This window comes from Rasamsonia byssochlamydoides, assembly GCF_041956645.1.
Source record: "Rasamsonia byssochlamydoides strain NRRL 3658 unplaced genomic scaffold VTN77scaffold_15, whole genome shotgun sequence".
NCBI classification, from domain to species: Eukaryota; Fungi; Ascomycota; class Eurotiomycetes; order Eurotiales; family Trichocomaceae; genus Rasamsonia; species Rasamsonia byssochlamydoides.
The window spans coordinates 390,038-412,073 of record NW_027192398.1 but is presented as its reverse complement, the minus strand read 5'-3'; the positions used below and the strand labels follow the sequence as shown (position 1 = coordinate 412,073).

General features: G+C 47.5%; 6 protein-coding genes across 6 annotated transcripts; 1 reads left to right on the top strand and 5 right to left on the bottom strand.

Moving 5' to 3' along the window:
* Positions 1–2,387: 2,387 nt before the first annotated feature.
* Positions 2,388–3,520, top strand: VTN77DRAFT_1988 (uncharacterized protein; the record flags this gene model as incomplete). The annotated part of the gene is made up of 2 exons (XM_069417779.1): positions 2,388–2,973; positions 3,024–3,520. 2 exons carry the CDS (start codon positions 2,388–2,390, stop codon positions 3,518–3,520), a joined length of 1,083 nt encoding a protein of 360 aa, XP_069279774.1.
* A 1,904-nt stretch (positions 3,521–5,424) lies between these two features.
* On the bottom strand, positions 5,425–6,821 carry VTN77DRAFT_1987 (uncharacterized protein; the record flags this gene model as incomplete). The annotated part of the gene is made up of 2 exons (XM_069417778.1): positions 5,425–6,642; positions 6,702–6,821. The coding sequence occupies 2 exons, from the start codon at positions 6,819–6,821 to the stop codon at positions 5,425–5,427; spliced, it is 1,338 nt and encodes a 445-aa protein (XP_069279773.1).
* A 2,090-nt stretch (positions 6,822–8,911) lies between these two features.
* Positions 8,912–10,045, bottom strand: VTN77DRAFT_1986 (uncharacterized protein; the record flags this gene model as incomplete). The annotated part of the gene is made up of 1 exon (XM_069417777.1): positions 8,912–10,045. One exon carries the CDS (start codon positions 10,043–10,045, stop codon positions 8,912–8,914), a length of 1,134 nt encoding a protein of 377 aa, XP_069279772.1.
* A 3,459-nt stretch (positions 10,046–13,504) lies between these two features.
* Positions 13,505–13,922, bottom strand: VTN77DRAFT_1985 (uncharacterized protein; the record flags this gene model as incomplete). Its single annotated transcript, XM_069417776.1, has 3 exons — positions 13,505–13,558; positions 13,614–13,712; positions 13,797–13,922. 3 exons carry the CDS (start codon positions 13,920–13,922, stop codon positions 13,505–13,507), a joined length of 279 nt encoding a protein of 92 aa, XP_069279771.1.
* Positions 13,923–14,069: 147 nt separating this feature from the next.
* On the bottom strand, positions 14,070–15,336 carry VTN77DRAFT_1984 (uncharacterized protein; the record flags this gene model as incomplete). Its single annotated transcript, XM_069417775.1, has 3 exons — positions 14,070–14,308; positions 14,358–14,978; positions 15,063–15,336. 3 exons carry the CDS (start codon positions 15,334–15,336, stop codon positions 14,070–14,072), a joined length of 1,134 nt encoding a protein of 377 aa, XP_069279770.1.
* Positions 15,337–18,901: 3,565 nt separating this feature from the next.
* VTN77DRAFT_1983 (uncharacterized protein) lies at positions 18,902–20,101 on the bottom strand (the record flags this gene model as incomplete). The annotated part of the gene is made up of 2 exons (XM_069417774.1): positions 18,902–18,922; positions 19,001–20,101. The coding sequence occupies 2 exons, from the start codon at positions 20,099–20,101 to the stop codon at positions 18,902–18,904; spliced, it is 1,122 nt and encodes a 373-aa protein (XP_069279769.1).
* Between the last annotated feature and the right edge of the window lie 1,935 nt (positions 20,102–22,036).

Here is a 22,036-nt window from a genome sequence, read left to right as displayed (position 1 = left end):
TAGGGGAAAAAATAATGCCTTTCATGCTGGGGACCTTCAGCTATATTATATTACAGGTATTTTCTCGGCGTGTTAGGGGTTTTTGGTATCGGTTGAAAGGCTTCAATTCTCTCTTCCTAGAACTGTTCATAAAACTACTACCTAGAGCCTAGGAGGCCTTATGTAAGCCTCACCGACTAGTCTCAGATATCGGGTAAAAACGGTAAGAACCGGGTAAGAACGGGCCAGTAGGGAGCTTACTGATGCCTGAGGCGCCAACTCTTCCAACATATTTTTATTATTGTTATTTCTCATTTCTTATTTTTCTATTTTCCTTACCTTTCTAGCTTCCCACGATGCTTTAAATTCCTCTAATATTTTCCCTTTGTTAAATAATCCTTTTTAAGTAAGAGGCTCCCGTCTATCAATAAGAGTAGACCCTGTCCATTTCATTAAACCTAGCTCCTGTTCTTGCTTGTCTCTTCTTCACTTACTTACAATATCTAGCCTAACTAATTCTTTAATATATCCTCAATATCATACTCAGAATCATCATCGGGATTTATAGCAAATACTTTGTGGAAGATTTCACAGTTTTCAGAAGTAGAAAATTAGGACAGCAACAGTTCTTGAAGTTGATTACATTCGAAACAATAAGGTTCTTCACAGGAAGGTTGCTTGGTTGGGTGGTCCGGGGAGGTATTATTCTAGAATTTCTATAATTATTAGCTCTCGGTGCAGCCGGCTTACCGGCCACACGCTTAGTCAGCTCCGTCGGCCCGTGCGCCCCAAAAACCTCCTCCTTTCACATAGAGAAGTTCAATATAGATATCTCAACGGCTTCATTCTTTCCCTTTCTAGTAATTCCCTCACTGAGCCTTGCCGGACGCGGCAAGATTAGCTTATATATATGTAAAATAACAAAAAGTACAGTACATACTTTATAGTGTTGCGGGCTAAGCCCATATTGCTGACTCAGCTTCGCTCTCGTTTTCTGATTGGTCCATTTGTTGTTCATCACATGACTCATGTTGATATAACTCGCGTGCCTTTCTCTCTCTTCCTTCCTTTCTTCCTTCCCCAGCGAATCCTTTTTATGAGCTCCTAGTTTCTAGACAGCAAGGCTTTGGCCCTTCACATATAGCGTAAAATGTCGCAGATTTGGGCCAAAAAGAGGTGCGCCATGACACCAACTTCTGATGAATCTGAATTAGATGTAGCCCGGCGGCATATTCAGTCATATTACGAAAAGATTTTCACAAATAGCACAAAAACGGATTTTTTGAAGGTTTTTTTTATTTTTAAAAACCTCAGGGTAGCCCTCCATAGTATGTAGGTAGATTTTTGATTAATAGGAGATAGTATGGTAGTAGAGTAGTGTTCACGTAAAAGAGTCCGCGTTTGCCTCAAGTCGGTCAAAATCGTCCGTGAAGGTTTGTAGATCGATTTCCTAAATTAGACTAGTCTGGCATGCCTACCTAATTTTCACGAAGTCATGTGACAGCGTCTCGAAACGGAAATTTTTAAAATTATACTCCGTAATAAGGGTGATTCTTTACTCTAAAGAAAATTCTAGATAAATATGACTTGAAAATTTATATTTAGAGTATAGAAAAAAAAAGAAATTATATAGGATATGTTTTGTGTTAAGGAGTGATAACAATCGTCGAAAGCTAGGTGATAGGTATAACAATGTCTGTATAAAATTTGATGATTTTAGATCTATCTTCAACCGAGGTGAATAGGTAGTAACTATATTACAAAGCAATGATGAGTAATCGATTTTTTATATATACTAAGTCACATCAGCCAATGAATTATGAGATGATCTACCTTTTCTTCTCTTTTTTTCTTCAGGGCGGGAGAGGATCCAGGGGCATACGGAGATAAATGCAGCGGGACTGCAGGTACACGAGGTAAGCAGGTTGCATTAGCTCCAGTCAAATTCGACAACAGCAGAACAGACAGCGAGTACATATGGAGTCAGTGGCGTCGACGTGATTCGTTTGACTGGCTGGCAGCTTGCCACAGGACGGCAGTTTCCACGGAACCAGAGCCACAGGACCCGCTGGACTCACCGACTCCAGTGTAGGCAATTCATTATTAATTAATAATGCACGGTTATAGAAGGGAATAAACTGAGCATTTTCCGGATTTCGGAATTTAGGTTCGTTTACTCCGTATATCCAGATGGATAGCCGTCGCGGTGACGAGGAGGTGGTGGTTGTGAATGATTTTTCACTCTTCTTCCATCACCTTCGATGGATCCCACAGGCTGTTTATATATATAGATATATAGATCGATAGATAGAAGGCAAGTACTCTTCTTTCAGTCAGTCGTCGTCTGAACTCGTTCAAATCTCAACTTCCTTTCTGAAACTGCTCCTCTGTACGACATTTCAAGCAAAATGGCGCCTGACAAATTCCAGGGCTGGCTCGGCTACGACAAGGACAGTGTCGGCAATCTGAAATGGGACAGCTTCGAGCCCAAGCCCTTCACTGAAGACGATGTCGACATCGAGATCAGCCACTGCGGTATCTGTGGCTCGGACATCCACACTCTCCGCTCTGGCTGGTTCCCTACCGACTACCCCTGCGTCGTCGGCCACGAAATCGTCGGCCGTGCCGTCCGCGTAGGCTCGCGGGCTCAGAAGGAACGCGGCATCCAGGTTGGCGATCGCGTCGGTGTCGGCGCGCAGGCGGCCAGCTGTCTGCAGCCCGAGTGTGAGCAGTGCACGGCCGGCGATGAGTCTCGCTGCGCGCATCGTGTCGACACGTACAACGCTCGCTTCGCCGACGGCAGCAAGAGCTATGGCGGCTATGCCAACTACAACCGCACGCCCGGCCACTTTGTCGTCAAAATCCCGGACGCGCTGGACTCTGCGGAGGCTGCGCCCATGCTCTGCGGTGGTATCACCGTCTACTCGCCGTTGAAGAGGAACGGATGCGGTACCACGGCTAAGAGAGTCGGTATCGTGGGAATCGGCGGATTAGGTTAGTGAACAATTGTTTTTGTGGATGATAAATTCTGACACTGTCTTCAGGCCACTTTGGACTGCTGTTCGCCAAAGCGCTCGGTGCTGAAAAGGTCGTTGCCATCTCCCGATCGAGCTCCAAGAAGGCCGACGCCTTGCAGATGGGCGCCGACGAGTTCATCGCCACCAGCGAGGACGACAAATGGTTTGAGAAGCACGCCAACACGCTCGACCTGATCGTCTCGACCGTCTCGTCGCCAGACATGCCGCTCGCGGGCTACCTGCAGTTGCTCCGCACGAACGGCACCTTCGTCCAAGTCGGCGCGCCGGAAGACCACTTGCCCGGGTTCAGCGTATTCCCTCTGATCCTGAAGAGCATCAAGATCACCGGCAGCATCATCGGCTCTCCGCGCGAGATCGAGGAGATGCTGCAGCTCGCGGCGGAGAAGAAGATCAAGCCGTGGATCCAGAAGGTGCCGATGAAGGACGCCAACAAGGCTGTGGTGGATATGGCGAATGGCAAGGCGAGATACAGATATACTCTGGTGAACGAGGTGGCGAACTGAGGTGGATGATCTTTTATCTTATCTTGCATGACGAATGGAGTAGTTGGTCGTTTGCATGGTGATACCCTGTATCCTGCATAGACAAGAAAGAATATCATTGGCGAATAGTGTACCTGATCATCAACAACCCCTGTCTGGCAGTGACGGATCCACTGGTAGACAATCATAATGGCCAATCATTACCCCTGCAGACGCATGGCATGATTTTTCTGACAGGACGTGGAGCCGGCATGTCAGCGACTTGCATTAGCCTGTTCTCGGCGAGTTTTCTATTGCCAAGACTGATATTTTAATCCCCACGTCAGCTCACGACACTGTTTGATAATTGGTCAATAATACTCTCTGTGGGGAGTAAGGCAACTAAAGGAAGGGTACTCTGTACATACGGGGAAGAAATAAGAACAAGCTGAATGCGCAGTCCATCAGATAAGGTACATGATCTATATAGAGAACCTCCCTATCGTTACTGGTATGGGATGAGACCATTTTCCTGTTACGTCAGCAGCCCCTCCATGTTTTGAAACAGAGCCGATCCTATGGTGGAGATTAGATTGGACTGTCAGCCACTTGCATCAGGCTGAATAGAGAGGCTGGCTACACAACACTAGCGCAAATAGGGATAATCCCCATCCATCCATACATATACCTACTGATGGCAGCCCATAACTAATGAAATTATAATATCAGTTTAACGTACTTTTATATCCCTGAAAAGCTGCTGTGTCATGGACAGTTCCTGTGACGGCGCGGCTCAGAGGTCCGGTCAGGTGACTCGCTATCACGTGTGTTAGATCACGTGATAGGTGTTGGTTCCGAATTAGGAAAGGGCCGGGTCGCCTTCGCTTCGATATATCGACTCCCCCTCGCCCACAGGTCTGATTTCTCTTCTCTCCTTCTTACTCAGCTTCGAATTCTTGTAAATTAGGCTGTCAAAGATGAATTTATTTCGTTTTTGACTCAGCCATCACAGTTCCCAGGGTAGTAAATAATGCTGGATAGAGTAAAGCAAATATTTATATTAAATAAAAGAGGAAGCCTCCGATCTTATATACCTAAGTACTGCACAGGACTCATAAGGTATGTATTATATACAGAGGGATTTATGTTGAATTTGAAAGCACTTAGTTATGTGACGGTCCGAATTAGGCGGTGCATTAGGCGGTGAGGCATATGGCCGGCAGAATCCGTGAGATATCTCGCTGGACCTCGTAGATAGCTTCTTTCTCCCCTTAAGTGCCCTTGCAAGCGCCAGAGGGGATCAGATGTTGAAATTTCTTCCGTCATATCAGCTTGACCTGGAACACGGCAATGGCGAACGACAGAGATGTGAAGACTTCCATAAATGAAAATCAGCAATCCTTAGAATGATACAGTCTGAAGCCCTGCCCGTTGGATATGTATTATCTCGCCGGTATGGTGTCAGCGCCCAGACCTAGGGCTGCTGGCCCGCTTGCTGGCCATATACACCTCGCCCACCTTATTCCAAAATCCAAGATGAGTTTCTCTCACCTTGGATACCACTGCGCTCACACAGTTGAGATATTGTAAGATGCTACATGCCGTTCTGTCTACTTTTCTATTGCATGTGGTTTGGGGGTGAGACTGAATTCCATAGAGGTACAGTGCATGGATTTCTACAGCCTCTCCTCGTCGTGTATGCTACAGGTTATATAGTGTCAGAAATCTCCCGCTCAGCCACAAAGAAGTACTCTGAGAAGTACCCTTTAGCCGTTGGTTCTTTTGATTGATATATAAATACAGACTACTGTGTTAATGTGAGGCTTGTGAGGATGCTGAGTTCAGGCGCAGCTCGTACGATCATGGGTTATGACATTGATACTATAATCGAAATATTTCTAAGATGCGAAAGAGAGAAAGAAAAGGATCCTGCTATCTAGAAACCTCTACAGCCTCGCGTTCTTGCCTGCGTTCTTATAGACAGACGCCTCTGCAGGAGGCAGCGGGGGCATTTTCGGAATCTGCAAATCTTCAACACGGTCCAACAGTCTCCCTGCATCAAGGCCAAACAGCCAATCCTTCCTGGCTGAATATCCCCAGAAGATCGGATTGTTTTCGTCGTCCCGGCGCATCATCTCGTCGCGCTTCTCGCGCGCTGGACCATCATACAGATGCCACCATTCCTGCAGCACACGCGTGTTCTTCGCGATGTACTCCGCTCGCGGAGCGCGCTGTCTCTCGTATGCTTTCAACGCCTTGAAGAGGCTCTCGTCCCTGTATGCCGCGATCGCCGCTCTGAGACATGCTGCGTCTTCGATCGCCTGGGCTGCCCCCTGCGCCATGTATGGCATCATCGGATGGCATGCATCCCCTAGCAGCGCGACCTTCCCGCTGGGATGCACCCATCGCTTCAGCGGCCGTTCCAGATCCGCCAGCTTCCACTTCAGATACTCCCCTGTCAGACCGCAGAGTTTCCGCACGGGCGCGCACCAGTCTTTCAGCCGCTGGACCAGTTCTGTGTTGTCGGCCTGCTTCTTCCAGTCGCCTTCGCCGACGGGTTCGCCCAGGTCCGTGTTGTGCGTGATATCGATGATGATGTTGTACAGCTCGCCGCCGCGCAGAGGGTAGCCGACAGCATGCGCCTCTGGCCCAATCCAATGCGTTGCCCACGGCTCTGTCACCAGGTCTCTTGTCGCTGGATCCTCCAGGAGCGGGCCTGCGGGGACGACAATACGATAGGCCACGTCGCCGGTATCTCTGGGTTCGACTTCTGCGCCGTTGATGGCCGCGCGGACGGAGGACTTGATGCCTTCAGCGGAGATGACCACGTCGCCAGTCCACCAGACGCCCTGCTCCGTCTTGACGGCAGGACGATCGAAGTCATATTCGACGATTCGGCTGTTCGTTTTAATGGCGATGTTGTCCTTCTTTCTTGCTGCTTGCAGCAGAGCATCGACAAGATCTGCCCGGTGGATGAAGTAGTAAGGAGAGCCATACCTCTCGGGCATGTCGTCGAAGGAGACGGCCAGCAGGATGCGACTGTGGTCCTTCCAGTCGACGAAGCGGTTGCCGTGGGAGATTTCTTTCTTCAGACTGTCCAGATCCACGTCCCACTGGCGGAGCAGTCGTGAGGAGTTGGGAGGGACGCGGATGCCGGCGCCGACCTAGAAGTGTCGTATCAATAACAGCATGCGCTCGGACTGTTGATATATTATTAGCATACCTCTGCAAACTCCTTGACAGCATCGAGAACAGTGACACGATGCCCGTCAGTGGCCAGGGCCAGAGCAGTGGCCAAGCCACCGATCCCTGCGCCGACGACGATGACGTCCAGGGTCTTCATCTCAGATCTAATTACTGTAGGTACGTGCTGTGCAAGAATAATAATCTAACAACCAGAAAGCCCAAGCTCTGTATGCGGGCAGTCACTCGAGACTCGAAAACATCAGAAACAAGAAACAAAGTCACATATATGATCACCACCCGGAAAAATACAATGGATATATGCTAATCAATCGTCACTCGATTGACGTTCGGGATTCATCCCGATATCACCCTGACCCGTCACAACATACGGAGAGTAGCTAAGATATTTACTAGTAAGATAGCATTGATTCATCATTCCCGTAGGTACTTTCCTGCCTGCTACCTATTTACCTTCTTATCAAATTCCCTACATACCTACTTACCGGAACGATACATTCGCAACCAATGTATGTATGTACGTAAATACGGAACTTCGGCTAACTATTATTCCCTAAGATGCGGGGGTGGGGTTGGGGATTCCAAACCCCGAGCAAAAATGTGGAGGTTGGGGTAAATTGTACTGAAAAGACCTAGCTATTAAGTCGGAGACAGGACTGGAGGAAGTGAATATAAAGGAATAAATAGTGTGATTTTCGATGAATAAACAGAGACAAAAAAGATGAAGAGAAGGGGAATATTTTTATTTAATGAGTCGGGTCAAGGGGTGAATATTAAAATGTGAGACTGCTGAGATTGTGCCAGTCTGTGAGGTGAGTTCCCCAATAAAAAAAAAAGATCAACAATCCCCACGCGGTAATGTAATGGTGTTGGCGCAGCCGATATCTGGTTTAGAATCACCAAGAAGTTGGTGCCATGGTGCCTCTTTTTGGCCGAGTCTGCAACAAATGGGGTAATTGCATCACTTCGTTACACCGACTGAAATCTCCCCCCTAGGTAGGTGCCTTCTACTAACTAGCACTTTTTGACTTCCCCATGCTCATGCTCATCCTCCTTCATCAAATTCAACAAACACCTGCTAAAATTACTTAATGGAGGTTACGTTATACTGATATATGATGTCTGACCCATATCTAATCTGGTATTGTTATTTATAAATGTCAACTTTTAAAATGAAACAGAACAAACTAAAATAAAAATAGAAAAATACCTACTGCATGGCAGTCTGTTTAATTTCAGATCCTCTCCCTTAGATTTAAATAGGGAGGAGGAGAGAGAGGGAAGAGAGCAGGGTCCACTTCTTCTAAATAATTTAATGTCCTTTAGGGGAGAAAGCGCTGGAACTTTATATAAAGGAGATATCCTTTTTTTAAAAGAAGAAGAAGGAGAAGAAGAAAAAGGCGGGTTAACCTAACTAACTATTATAACCATTCAAGACGCGATGAATAAGTAAATTCTGTGTATCATACCCCCCCTCTCTTCCTTCAGACCTTCTCGAACTACCTAATTGATCTGATCTATTCAGGCCAGGCTTTCCTTTTTTTTTCTTTTTTTTCTATTATATTATAATTGTTTGCTTCTTATCTTGTCTTTTTTTTTTGCCCATAACCTATTATCTTTGTGGGATGGCTGGTAAACGGTATTATCTACCTATCAATAACATCTTTCTTTTCTCCCTTTTTTGGTAATTGTTTAATACGTTACCTAATAGTCTCTTGGTATGAATAGGTAATATTTGATAATAGACTTTTCTCTCTCCCTCTCTCTCTTTTTTTTTTTTTGAAACGTGATGGGATACCTTTCAGCACTACTAATCTCCGACGATGGATCAGCCCACGAGCAAAGTACCGTCAGACCAGGCTGTTCTCCCGAAACAAAGTGATAGAAAGCAGTTTGTAGAATGGTAGGCCTAAGGCGAGACTATCCATTATAAAGCGACGATAGATGCTGGTATTAGGGCTAAATCGGGACGGGGAAAACTAACTTGATTTGGTAGTTATCAGGTGCTCCCGAGGTCGTTTTACATACGAAATATGAGTACCGGAGACATCAACGCTGAAAATCACCGCCTGCGAGGCCATTTATGGTGTCATTGTTGCATTCTCCCTCCTGTAAAAGTCGATGAACAGTTTTATAAGTGGATTTTCTCTATTCTGTCTCAACCGCTCTCACCTTCTCCCCTTCCTTCTCCGCTCTCTTTGAAAGAGATGTTCAAGCCATGCAATTACATTACAACCCTATCTTTGTCAACCAGGAATGCACAATCCCCATCGTCCTCCTGGCGCTCTCGTGATAGTGCAGCATGTGGCCCGTCTGCGGAACACGGTATCCAAAGTACTTCTCCGACGGGACGCCCGGGTAGAACTGCCGGGACAGGGCAATCAGGTCGGGTGTCGACGTGTTCTCGCCGCCACAGTCGCCGCCACAGAGAGGCTGGTCGAACTGGCCCGCGACAATGGCGAGCGGCGCGGTGTACGCGGGCACGGCCGACACGTTGAAGGTCTGAAAGACCCCGCTGATTGAGTCCTGTTCACCAACGGCCTGCACGTCCTCGCGCGACCAGATCAGCGGGGGTATGGCCGGGTCGAAGGCGCCGGCGAAGAAGCTGTCGGCGTAATTGGGCGCGTTGGTAATGGTGACATAACCCGGATTCAGGCCTCCGAAGCGTGACGGGAACACTTGGGCAGCTGGGCCGAATTGTTGAGAGGATATCGACACGGCAGGGTTCGGATGTGGGTTGATGATGTGGCTGTAGCCGCTGAGGATCGTCGCGCTGATGAGCGGAATAACGGACGGCGAAGGCGGGTATTTGAGGAGATAGTCAACAGTCACCGAGCCGAAGGAGAAGCCGTTTAAGATGATGGTGGAGAAGCTGGGGAGGAAGGAGAGCGATAGCGGACGCTCCTTCGAATGCAGGATGCCGACGATCTGGGAGACGGTGTTCACATCCGGCATCACGCGCACGACCGTGGGATTAGGATGCGACGAATTGCCACACCCTAGGCGGTCTATTGCGAGGGTATGGTAGCCTTGGTGTCTGGCGAAGTCGACCCAGGAGTAGTTGGAGGGTTGGAAGCCGAATCCTTCCTGTGCCAGAGCTGACCAATAGAGCTTGTTGCCTGTCGCCCCATGGACGAGAAGTTGGATAGATCGAGCTCGATGGACAACGGCCGCGGTGGGAGGGCAATACGTCGCACTGATGTTGTACGTAGCGGCTGGTACTGGGAATCCGAAGTCATTCAACGCTGGGTTGTGGATGGTGAAGTTGAAATCGACACATCTGGGCGGAGCGGAGAGTTCACCGCTCACCGTTAAGAAGAAACTAACGGTAGAGATCCAAGTCAGCGAAGAGATCTTCATCATTATGTCGACGAATAATGCAAGATATTAATGCATTGAGAGAAGTCATAGCTGCGAGCATTACCTCGTCCATCATTTATATCCGTGGGACATCCACTAGTAACAAATATCAGCACTTGATCGTTGAATAAAGACTTGACGCATATTCAACTCTCTGATAGAGCAAAATGAATAAGTGAGCATCGATATATGTTTTAGAGTTTACCCTGGTTCCACTAGTTTGTACGTTTTGGACGGTGTATTCGCATAAATTCGAGGGAGTCACAGGAAGTACGTATACCGTATTGTCTTAGCTTGTCGGATTCTCGGTGTAGGAAAAAGTTCAGCATAGATGATTAGAAATAGCACTGAATTTGGACTGGTTCTAACTATCCATACGGGTGGAGGCGGGTTAGAAACTGTTGAACGACGGTCTATGGACCGTTTTTCAAAGAGTTAATGTCACCTAAAAATCTCTTCATATCTAACTGTTTCTAAAAAAAAAAGACGTTTATTAGAAATTAACGTTAATAGAAATGTGCTTTTTTTTAAAAAAAATACCAACTCTACCAATATTATCCTTCCTCTTAATGCCTCCCCCTTATAAGGCTTCCTCACCTCCCCTTTTACCCGAGGCTGGATTTGAACTACGACTTCATGATCTTCTATACTACACCATGAGATTACGTTTTGAGGAGAATTGAGGCATTGATCTCTATCCAATCTAGCCACTGGAGTATCAAAACTATCCAAATTTTGTGGTTGGAGTGGAGAGATGCATCTAGAGATTTTTTTAAGGAAAACTATTCCAACAAATTGACGTCCCCCCTAAGTAATGTTTCTTAGAAGAGTAATATTCCTTAGTAGTGAACCATTAGATAACTACCCAGGTATTATATAACTGTTCCCTTATAATATTAACGTTTACCATAGTAAAATGCTTAAAGACTTCCAAAAACCTTATATAATGGTTAGATAACAGTTTCTAAAATTTCCCCCACATGGATACTGAGCTTTCAACTAAATTACCCGTGCCCAAGGGTCTAAACCCGTTCGCACGGGTAGTTTATTAATAATCTTGAAGTCAACAACACTATTTCCGTATCTATTGGATATAGTGTCTACTATACTGAGCATATATATATAGTTGAAGTCCGGAAATAAATAGTTGATAAGCAATAAATATAGATTCAACCTATATATAGTTCCTAGTAATAAACTAATAATTTACCTTGGTTTAGCTCAAAGCTTAGCATGGGTAGGTTACCAGCTAAGTGCTCGGACACACCCCGAGAATCCCGTCTGACTGCCATGGACCCCGTGAGGTTGGTCGTAATTTTGTATTTTGAGATGGTTCGAGAGAACAGTGGTAAAGTTCTAGTTAAGAAGTTCCCCCCTAAGGCCTTCTATGAACTCGGTAGGGAGGCCCTGCGAAGACCCCAGCAAGACCTCTAGGTCGCATAATAAAGCCCAGCCTAAAGCTCCCCATAAAGCCCCTATAAAGTACTTACAGAGACCCCTATAAAGTCTACCTATAATGCTCCTTATCTTCGCTGGGGGCTTCGCTTTAGGTATTCTCTATTACCCGAGCAGTTTGCCGAAATACTTTAAAAGCGTTGCTCACGTCAGCGAGTCCAACCATGACGGCGACATTCCGGATCAGACACGGACGAAGTGGTGACGAATTGTGCTATTATTACGACCATGGAGTTACCAGGTAAGTATTGGCTCAACGAAAACGCTAGGCTGATCGTTTCCTCACGGTGAAAGTCGGACGTATCGGCGTTGGCCGCAGTACGCAAAGCGTTAACGGCTTCATCAGTTCTCTTCCTAACGCGGGTTCTCCGATCAGAGGAGGAACTGATATGCAAACGCGGGCAGGGAGAGTACCGGCGATCTAGCTTGTAGATGAAAGGCTTCAGCTGATAAATCGACCGCTGATGACGCCAATTAACCCCTTGAACAGACGGCAGAGCTCGCAAATATTTTATGGTGAGTATTTCGTCTCCAGTTATTAGCTATTATTAGCTCATAGCAGAGGTTATCTTAGTTAGAACATAGCTGCTGTACATACATACCCCAACACGAGCATCAAATCAAGAAATCACTTCAGAACCAGAAGCAGACATGACATACTCATACATGCATGGCAGAAGCTCACTCAAGCCGGAAAGAAAGACAGCAATGTACTCCATACACACATATCGATGACTCCGACATTCCCGTACCTATGAATCATAGGCAGGTTAGGCTCACCGTTCCCCGTTTGAGAGCTTAAGCGCCATTTGTATGGCCATTGGTAGGTGCATGATAGCCATTTGCACCGCCAGCACCATTACTGGTTCCTGCATTACTGTTTTAGATAGTAAACCAGCCCAGTATCTTTCGTCGTGATCCCCATTCTTGGGTATTATCGTTAGGGACTATCAGAGCTTCTAGTTGATACTGATGCCCTGCAACCAGATCGCGGCCAGGAAAAGAACCCTGTAGAGTTCCTCCTGCCTGTAAGGTTGCAATTGCTGACAACGTGGGAAGGCGCCCTCCAGGTAGAGGGGTGCTGCGATCCGTAAAAAGCATAACAGTCCCTTCCTGCGATCCAAGCTGCCAGCCCGGGCTCTCTGGCGTAAGTTTGAGTTTCCCAGTCAAGGTGTCTCCTTGGAAAGTGAACGCTGATGCTGCATCTCCATCAAGATCGATGGTAACGACTCTCTCTCTGGTTGCTCTATTCCCATTCTGACGTGCTCCGTTGGTCCCTGAGGCAGACGAGATACCGTTCGGCTGGTTTCGGGACATCTTGCAAGCTCAGCCTGATGCACTGGGGTAGATATCGATAAAAAGTCGATCGTCTGTTTTGAATGGGGATATCAAAGTGGATAATTATGTATGTAGCTTGCTTCCCTGATATGCCTGACCAGTAAGTCTGCTGTATGTTCAGTATGAATAATATAACCCCAGGGGTGGATAGCCTTGCTTGGGACTTGAGTTTTCAACGAACCTGATAGATAGATAGCACAGTACTTCTAGACTTGCTTGAAGGTTCTTGGTGGAAGAAGGAAGGAAGAATGAAGCATTGAGAATCCCCACACCGGACAGCATCTTATAATGCGTTTGGTTACTCATATTGAGAGTCATGTTGGCTTCGAGTCAAGTAGAGTCATAAAGTCATGTTGTATCAAGTGAAGCTATATATTTTGTTGCAGTTACTGCTACCCGTCATTTGAGTCAAAGATATTCCTTAGTTATTTGCAGACAGAACAATAGCTATTGATGATAGTATTACAGCAATGCTATCAATTGCAAAACTTCAATCAAATTCAACATCTATATATATAACTCTGTTACTCTTTTAAGTACCACCAGCTATTCATTCAATCAGCCATTCCTGTAGTTACTGCTGCTTGCGCTTCCGCTCCCACCCAGTCTGAAACTTCTTGGGCTCGATCCGAGGGAAAACATGCGCTTCGGTGTTAAAAACGACTTCGTTCAGCGGAAGTCCGTCGGCGAGAACAGCAGATACAGATACTTCAACGTCTCGGCCTGTTTTAACGTCAGTTCCTAAATCGTCTGTTGAATTTTAAAGGGCGTGTCTTACCAGCCAAAAGCTCTCCATGTTATCTCGCCGCCGGGGCGGAATGCTGTTGACGTCGTCGAGCGACGAGTATCCCTCTCCGTCGTCCAGGATGGTGTGTTTCTGAAAGGCTTAGAAAATCTCCCAGCCCCATTGGCGATAGATGGGATCGTTCGTAATGCGCCACATCGTGAAAAGGCTTTCGACCGTCTCTGGGCGCTGCAGGTTGTGTGCGTCCAGGGGCTTGACGATGTAGTCTTTTCTTCCAGCTTGCTTCGGAATTCTTGCTCGAGGGCAGAGGAGAAGCCCCAGGTGTAGGTTGGAGAGCAGCATCGTCAGCGTGGAACCAGGCGATCTCAGGTGCGAGTCCGGTTTCGGTGACTTTTATACATCCCCCAGCAGGTTTTCATGAGCTCTTTCGCAAGCTGCATCTGCTGGTCTTTTTCCGCACTCCAGGCAGACGTCCGTCGTGCTTCGGCCTCAGTAAGCCCGTTCGTCGCACCGAGAGCGATGGAGCCGGGCAAGAAGCAGACGAGGTGGTCCATCTTGGGAGACAAGGGGCCGCCGATGCCACTTGGTAGCTCGGCAACGAACGTGAGTTTTGAGTGTTTCGTCGAGGTGATTAGATGCTTTTGGATTCCAGTGAAGGGCTTCGGCCCACATTTCAAGGTAGACGGGTTCCTGTCCGGAAGTCTGCAAATACTGCTTGATGAGGTACTCTGCAGACGTCAGTCATGGAGATGGATATGCTGTAACAAGCTTACGCACCATAGTATGAATCTCCCCGGCTCCCCAGACGAATCTCCCGGGTCGTGAATCTTCCTGACTGCGGGTCGACGAAGATCGGGAGAAGACCACCCTCCATGCCATTGTCATCGAGAACTTTCATGACTTTTTCGGCCTTTCGCCAGTAGATTTCTTTTCCGGTGAGGTGTGCCAGATACTTCATCTCCATCTGGACGGTGCCGGCTTCAGCAGTCGACGAAGCTCCGCCGTCTGCATGCGACGGGATGCCTCTCATCTCCCGGAGATTGACGCTCGCGTACGGAATTCCGGACCCGGACTCATATGCGCCGAGAAGTCGGTCGGCCAGGTCGACGGCCTTGGACAAATACACATGGTCCCGTCGCGACGACACATCGGGAAGCTGAGAGGACAGATAGTGGGCCGAGAGAAGTCCTCCAAGCATGCGGATCGTAGTTTCGAACGTGTTGACGTCCTGGTCCTGGTCGTAGGTCAGCTTGCGATGGATCCATTTGAGTGCGTTGGCCAGTCGAGAGGTCAAGTTCATTATCATCAGCGTGTCGAGACTGTCGACGATGATCCATCCCAACCCATCGGGGCTCATCTGCGAGCCTGTCTTGGAAAGGGGATGGAACCGATCTTGTCCTAATCGCCGACAATATTTTAGTATTATTACTTTAGGTCAACTCTGATGCAGACGAACTCCGACGCAGTAATGTCGACACTAACCCCATGCATATTTTGTGTAGGCATCCCAGCTGCAGATGAACGCTTCCTTGACCTTCTCCCTGCGGTGCTCCCAGTCTACGGCTCTGGACGTGTAGTGGCCCAGTCCGGTTGAGGAACTCTTGAGCCAAAGAAATAAGCCCACCGTTACAGCAACAACAGCGGTCAGTAATGCTTTGAGAGTCCAGGACGGCGAGGGGAGGGTTCGCCGTGCTGTTGTCCGGGGAATCCGTTTGCGCCTGTTACCGGGACCTGCCCTCTGGTCTGAGAAAGTCATTTTTATACAAAGCTGGTTTAAAGAGGCTGGAAATCCAGAGGAGATAACCCCTTGGGAAATTTATGTTTTCAAGGGGAAAATCACTACCAAGGCGCGTGCGTTGCACAGCTGCGGCACCCGAAGCTTGTGGATGTGCTAAGAATTGCGGAGGTCACATTGGATAGCAAAGGCGCAAGGAGAGACCAACAGAGTTGGCCCTTGGGTTTCGAAATGTTGCCCCTGGGCCTGAGATTAAATATCAGGCACCATATTGCTGCAAACTGGCTAGCAAAAGGTCTATGGATGAGGCTGACTGGCTGCTAGACCCACGTTTCCGCTTCGGTCCTTCCGGGCAACTAACGCATTTCTTATCCCTGGCGTTAGAGTTATGTATCTGTTCAATATTGCTTACAATATGTATTACTACTAATAGAGAATATGCTAAATATGGGAAAGGCTTAGATCTCACTCTGAATCACGTCGTTATTATCCGAGACGAGAACGAAGGAGATGGAATCATATCGCCTTGCCCCCCCACCTCCTAATACACCGCCTATTTTCTCCTGATTTCAATCTTCTTCCTCTGTTATTCTTAGTCCTGTCTACTAGTAGCTCCAGCTCTAGTTATTAGTCAGAATAAATCGCTCAATCGTCTTCATTGTTTGCATTGACTTCACTGAATTATTCGAATAGCGACCTTCCTAATTGGGTAATAAAGTCACACACCTGGCGGAGGCTTTACCGAAGTTTGATAGCTATTAAAGTTACCAAAGAGAATCATAATGTTGACTCCGTAGATATATTATACGGCTATTTAACTTATTATCGCTGGACTATGCGGTTCGTGAATTAATGTCTTAAGCCGCTAGTTTTGCGCCAAAGCTATTAATTGAAGTCTCTCAGGCTCGGTGGCATTTCCTTTCCCCCTCCTCATAGCTTACTCGGTAGATAGGCTCCACATGCTTCTCTTCCTTATGGCTTTTCTACCTTTGGCCGGTTGAGTTTCTCCTGGTGTTTCTGTATGTCCTTAGACTAGGCCGGGCGCCGGCGTGACGTCTGTGGAAAAGAGGCTCGGACGGTTAGTATAGAGTAGAGTTGTAACGGGGTATAGTCTAGTACCCTCCTGCCTAATCTAGTCTTATGGTACGTCAAATGCTTTATAGAAGTCAGAAGATTCGGATCTTAGGAATCAGTCTTCGGTAACTGCCTGAGTGTTTGATTTCCTCGCTAATACATCGAGAAATGAGCGGCTTCTTATAGCCTGCTAGAGACCTATCTAGTAGCTACCTTAGGAGAAACCAGGGATGTAACAGCTATTTTTAACATGTAAAGGAGCGCTGAATGAAAATGATATAATTGCGGGATTAGGAAGGTAAAGTATTGGGTAAACGGGAGAAAGCGGTTCTGCTTTGATCAGTAGGTTCGGAGACCTATTTTCGGCTGACAATAGATTATGAGTGCATCAGATTATATATATTTGTGTGCTCCTACCCAGCTTCCTCTGTCAACAGTTACTGTGCTTGGATCTCTGCAAAAACACTGCAGCCTGCAGCTCAGCAACCGTGACAATGTTCTCAATCATCATTAATATTGCTGTACTCCGTACCCTACTATTGATACTATGTGTAAGCTTTTTCAGAGGCCTCATATATGAGCATATATAAAATTAATACAGTAAACACCAAAGGAGGTCTATTTAATTCATGCCTAATACCCTTTCCTTCTAACTTTATAATAATAAAAAAAACCTTATAGCCTAGGAGTCTATATAGATAGTTTTGCTTCTTTATATTTTTATATATATTTAAGACTTATTTATATAGTAAGGATATCTCTAATATCTTATTTCATATATACTTAGTTTCTTAGATATTTTCTTAGATAGATAGTTCTTTAGAAATAAATAAAATCATCTTACTGTGATTTCTTTCTACTTTTATCTAAATATCTCCTATATTCTATAGTAGACTAGATAAGGAAGGCCCTAGGCCTCAGCTGGCTATACTAAAACTATGTCTATTATAGAGGGGCTCCTATATCTCCCCTTATAAAATAATTAAAAACAACTATTTGCCGAGAATATCTCCTGTATCACTGGCTCCTCGATCCATTTTTATCTCTCACAGTGGCAACAGGAAACCTTTCTCCAACGTATATATTGCAAAAAAATAATACACTGCATACCATATCATGATTCAAAGCTTACGTCTTACGGCTGACCTGTCAGCTTCGAGGAACAAACCCACCTCGCCGTGTAGCAGGGTCTTATCCGAGACAACGAAGTGATGGAATCACGTCAACACTATCAGATTTCGGGCTGACAATCGTCCCGATTTCTCGTAACTTAATCTTCTCGAACCATCGTCTAGTCCTACAAAGCCAGGAGTTCTAGTTCTTTGTCAAATTTCATAGATCATCTTCATCGTCTTCGTCAGCATGATTCATTATATACAAACCATGGAGACAGCAACAACCTCACTCAAGTGTTTCTTTAAACCTCCCGATGGCTATAAGGTTCATACGCCGTCTCCAGCATCTCTCTGGAATGTAGTATGTTGATGGAAATATATTGATCTGAAGGGAGGTATGGAACTGACTCAGATTTTTTTTTTCGACAACGATGTACTCGACATAAAGACACCATTCAACGACTCCGAGTCCAGCCTTGCTGTATCTAGAGCACACAGCAGACTGTTCACGAGGATATCTAGCTATTGTAAAGGGAGCGAAGGGTGCTTGAAAAGACCCACGTTGGGACAATGCGCCTTAGCTCCGGCCTTGCTTGATTATATACAATACGAGTTGACAGTATATAGATCCCTCGTTTGATACAATGTCTACTTTCTGACGAATCAGTTACTGGGGTTGCCCTTGTCTGATGCAATTAACCATGAAGAAATCCGGATTTGCTCCAAGGTTGCATATGAGTATGTCTTTCTTCTCTGTTCAACAATGATGGATTTTTGAAAGAAAGAGAAAGAGAGCAAAAACAAACAAGTTCATACTGTCTTGTGCATAGTGATAGGTAGTTCGTGTTTCAGAAATCTATACCCATGCCTTCCTGTTACTAGTTATTTTAGCTGTTAAACGTTTAAACTGCTAATAAACAACAATAATCGTAAAAAAAAATAAAATATTGATCAAATCAGATTGGATTGAATTGGATTGGATCGGATCATACCAGACCAGACCAGACCAGACCAGACCAGACTAGACCAAGGGAATAAAACAAATAATACAAGATGAGATAGGACAGGACAGGACATATAAATGGAATGGGAAAAATAAGGAAAATTATGAAGAACTGCTATTTCTACCAGCTAGATAGATATACTAGCTGTTTGAGGTGTTATGCTATGAAACTTACTGACAAGTTGTTATAACTGACTGATCTTGAAGAGATGAAGAGATCTACTAGATCATCGCGCACAGCGCAAAGAATGCAAAAATGCGAGAAGCAAAAGAGGAAAGAAAGAAAAGAACGCCCAAAAACACAACTCCAGTAGATAAATAAACAAAAACAATCGTATTCAACAACCGTTTGAAAGAAGAAAAAAACGGCTTTTTCTTTTTTTGGTCGGTTGGTTCACTCGTTATAATGGTACACCTGTGACAGACAAAAAGTCAGTAAAAGACAACCTCGCAGAAGGGATATACTAGGCTAAGGGATATACTAGGTACTTACAAAATAATTCGGCAACCCCCAACACGTATACCCCAAACGCCTCGCCATCTTTGCAAAGCCCTCCGTCTCGACCAGATGATAGAATGGGAACGCCGGGAACATGGCCCCGTCGCGGTGCACCTCCGCCTTCACCATCAGTGCCGTACCGCCTACCCCGTCCAGCTGCACCTCCCGGTGCGGATCGCCGCCTTCGACGGCCATGTACGCCATCAGCGACCGGTACGTGGCCATTTCGGCGTACCCCTCCAGCAGGATCTCGTCCGGTCCCATCTTCGATGCCAGCTGGAGCGCTGTTTCGCTGTCCCGCCATGAATTGTAGTCGTACGGCCGCACGTCCATCGCCTTCTTCTCCGTGTTATAGTACCGCTGGTAGCAGTTCGGCACGATCACCGCCTTGTTGTGCTTGGCCAGATCCTGGATTAGCGTGTGCGGCGTCTCGACGATGTCCGCGTCGAGCCAGAGCACCCACGACGTGGCCGGGCCCAGGGTCGTGAACAGCAGACTGTTGCGCGCCCGGCTCATCGACTCGCGCCGCACCTTCTGGTTCTCAATCTTGTGCCTCTCCTTCTCATCCTGCGAGATGATGGGCGGGTCAAAGTCCTGGCGCAGGATCGTCACGCTCGCGAACCGGTCGTCGATCGGGCCCGACTGCGTGGCGGCGACGGCAGCCTGCAGCGCCGCCGTGGCGGCATTGCCTTCCTTGGTCTTGGGCAGGATAAAGCCCAGCGAGATGAGCTCGTGCGGATAGCTCAGCTTGACGAGGTTGTCCCAGTATTCCTGGTAGAAGCGCGCCATGGGCGTCAGGATGAGCACGCGCTCGCCATTCGCGGCGGGATTGTCCGTGGCCTTGAGCTCGTTCAGGTGGTAGTGCACGACGGGGGGCGGCGCCTTCTCGCCATTCGCGCGGGAGGGCTGATTTTTCAAGAACGGTTTCGTCGGAGGGGAGAGCGGGTGATCGGCAGCGTCCTGCTGTCTCTGCTGGACCGTGACTGGGGTCGAGGCCGAGGGGGTAAGCAGGAAGAAGAGGAAGCCGAAGGCGAGGAGGGCGGCCAGGAGGAGGGTGATGGGACTGGTCCGTCGCAGAGAGCGTGCAACGGCCATGCCGGCAGTCCAGGCGAGAAGTCGAGAGGAAGTCGAGAGGATCGAAGGTGGAGGAATTGATGGGAGAGATCAGCGGCGGTTCTTGGTTAGCTGGCAACAACAGGAAATTGGCCGCCGTACAATTACATAGCGGAAGGTGAAGAGGAATAGACAGTCGCAAGAGAAAGAGAAAAAAGAAGGGAAAAGTTCAGAAGGACAGGCCGGTACAAAAAAGTACCTAGGTAGGTTGTTGAGACCGCAACAAAGTTACAAACGTGGAGGTTCGAGATCTGCGTAGCCAAGTACTACTCCGTAGCCGTTCTGAGATCTCATTCCGGGAACTCAAATGGCCACCCTGACGAAACATCACACCCAACCTGCTGTAGGCACAACACAACTCGTCTTGATAGATATGGCTAAAATTAAAGGATGTAATCTTATTTACTTATGTTTATTATTATGATGAATGTCTACTATGATTGTTACTGTCGTGGACTGATTGATGTGGCTTGTCGGATCGGGTGTGGCTGAGCATTGCCGGATGCGGCGTCACGAACCACAAGTTGTTCTCAGCCTGTATCCATATTTAGATTTAGAATCAGAAATGGTCGTTTTGCAGACTTATTATTTTCTACTCATTATTTCCCTTTTATCCGCCTCTTTTCTCATACACTACATATCGTTTTGTTCGATGATTATCGAAATATATAGCTGAGATGGCCACAGCCACCAATGATGTCGCTAGAAATTGTCTCAAGCCCTTGAAACGGCCGTGTTGACATTGATATATATATGTCTATGGTACGGGTATGATATGAAATACGTGACTTCTCCTTCTTTCCCTTATTTCAATAGCTTCTGCTATGACAACCACCGCATCACCCCCTCAAAGGCGACCAGCGCCATCGCATTTGCCGGGAACGCTCTCAAGAAGCAGGGTAAAAACCCGCGCCAGTACGCTCTCCACCCCCCCTCGCGTCCTACCGCAACCGCAGCATCCTTCCACCGCCGGAACCGCCTCTCCCCGTCGCCCAGCGCTCCGCCCAGCGGATCGGTCATGATCCGCTGCTTGACCACGTCCGACGGGTATGAAGTCAGCCAGAAGATCTGCGCGGAGATGCCCCCGGCCCAGAAGTTGATGGCAGGAGTCGACATGTTGGTTCGCTCTCGCATCAGGCGTGACAGGATGTCGTAGGAGCCCCACCAGAAGAAGAAGAAGGATCGGAAGACGAGCGTTGCGCACAGTCCGTGCCACAGACCGGGGATGCCGTGGGTGCGGAGCTGTCAGCGTCAACTGTGTTAGCCACATCTTCTCGCGAATCAACAGCAAGCGTCTCGCTTACAATCTTCGTCGCGCAATCAATGGGCCCGCTGTACATTCGCTGCTTCTTGTCTGCAGCGTACTGAATCTGTAGCCGCGCCTTGATATGCTCCACCGGAGCGGCGATGAAGCTGACGGTCGATCCTGCCATCAAGCCGGCAATACCGTGTCCCAGCGTCGGAAGAGTGTTGAGGTCCTTCGGGCCGCGAGAAAAGGACACCGCATCACGGATGCGCGGATTCGAAAAGACGTGTTCAAGGAGCAGTCGCCGGTAGAGAGTGAGGGAGCCCAGCATGCTGCAAAACAGGGACAAATCAGTCCACTACACTAGGCGGCGTATATCTCGAAAAGTGTATGCTCACACAGAATCCATCACCATCCACCCGACCAGCGGGGGCGTAGCTCCCTTGTACAGTCCCGACACGCCCTCTTTGCGCACCGTCTGCAGGACGCAATCCAGCGGGCCCTTGAAGTGGGCATCCTTGGTCGTTTGGAGACGGACTTTGACCGTATCGAATCTAAACCAGCTCCATAATCAGTCTCGGTCAACGGATGTCATTCGGGTCGTCTTGTCGTCATTGTGATTTCGCGAGTGACAAAAAAAAAAACCGCAATGGAAGGAAACATACGGATGG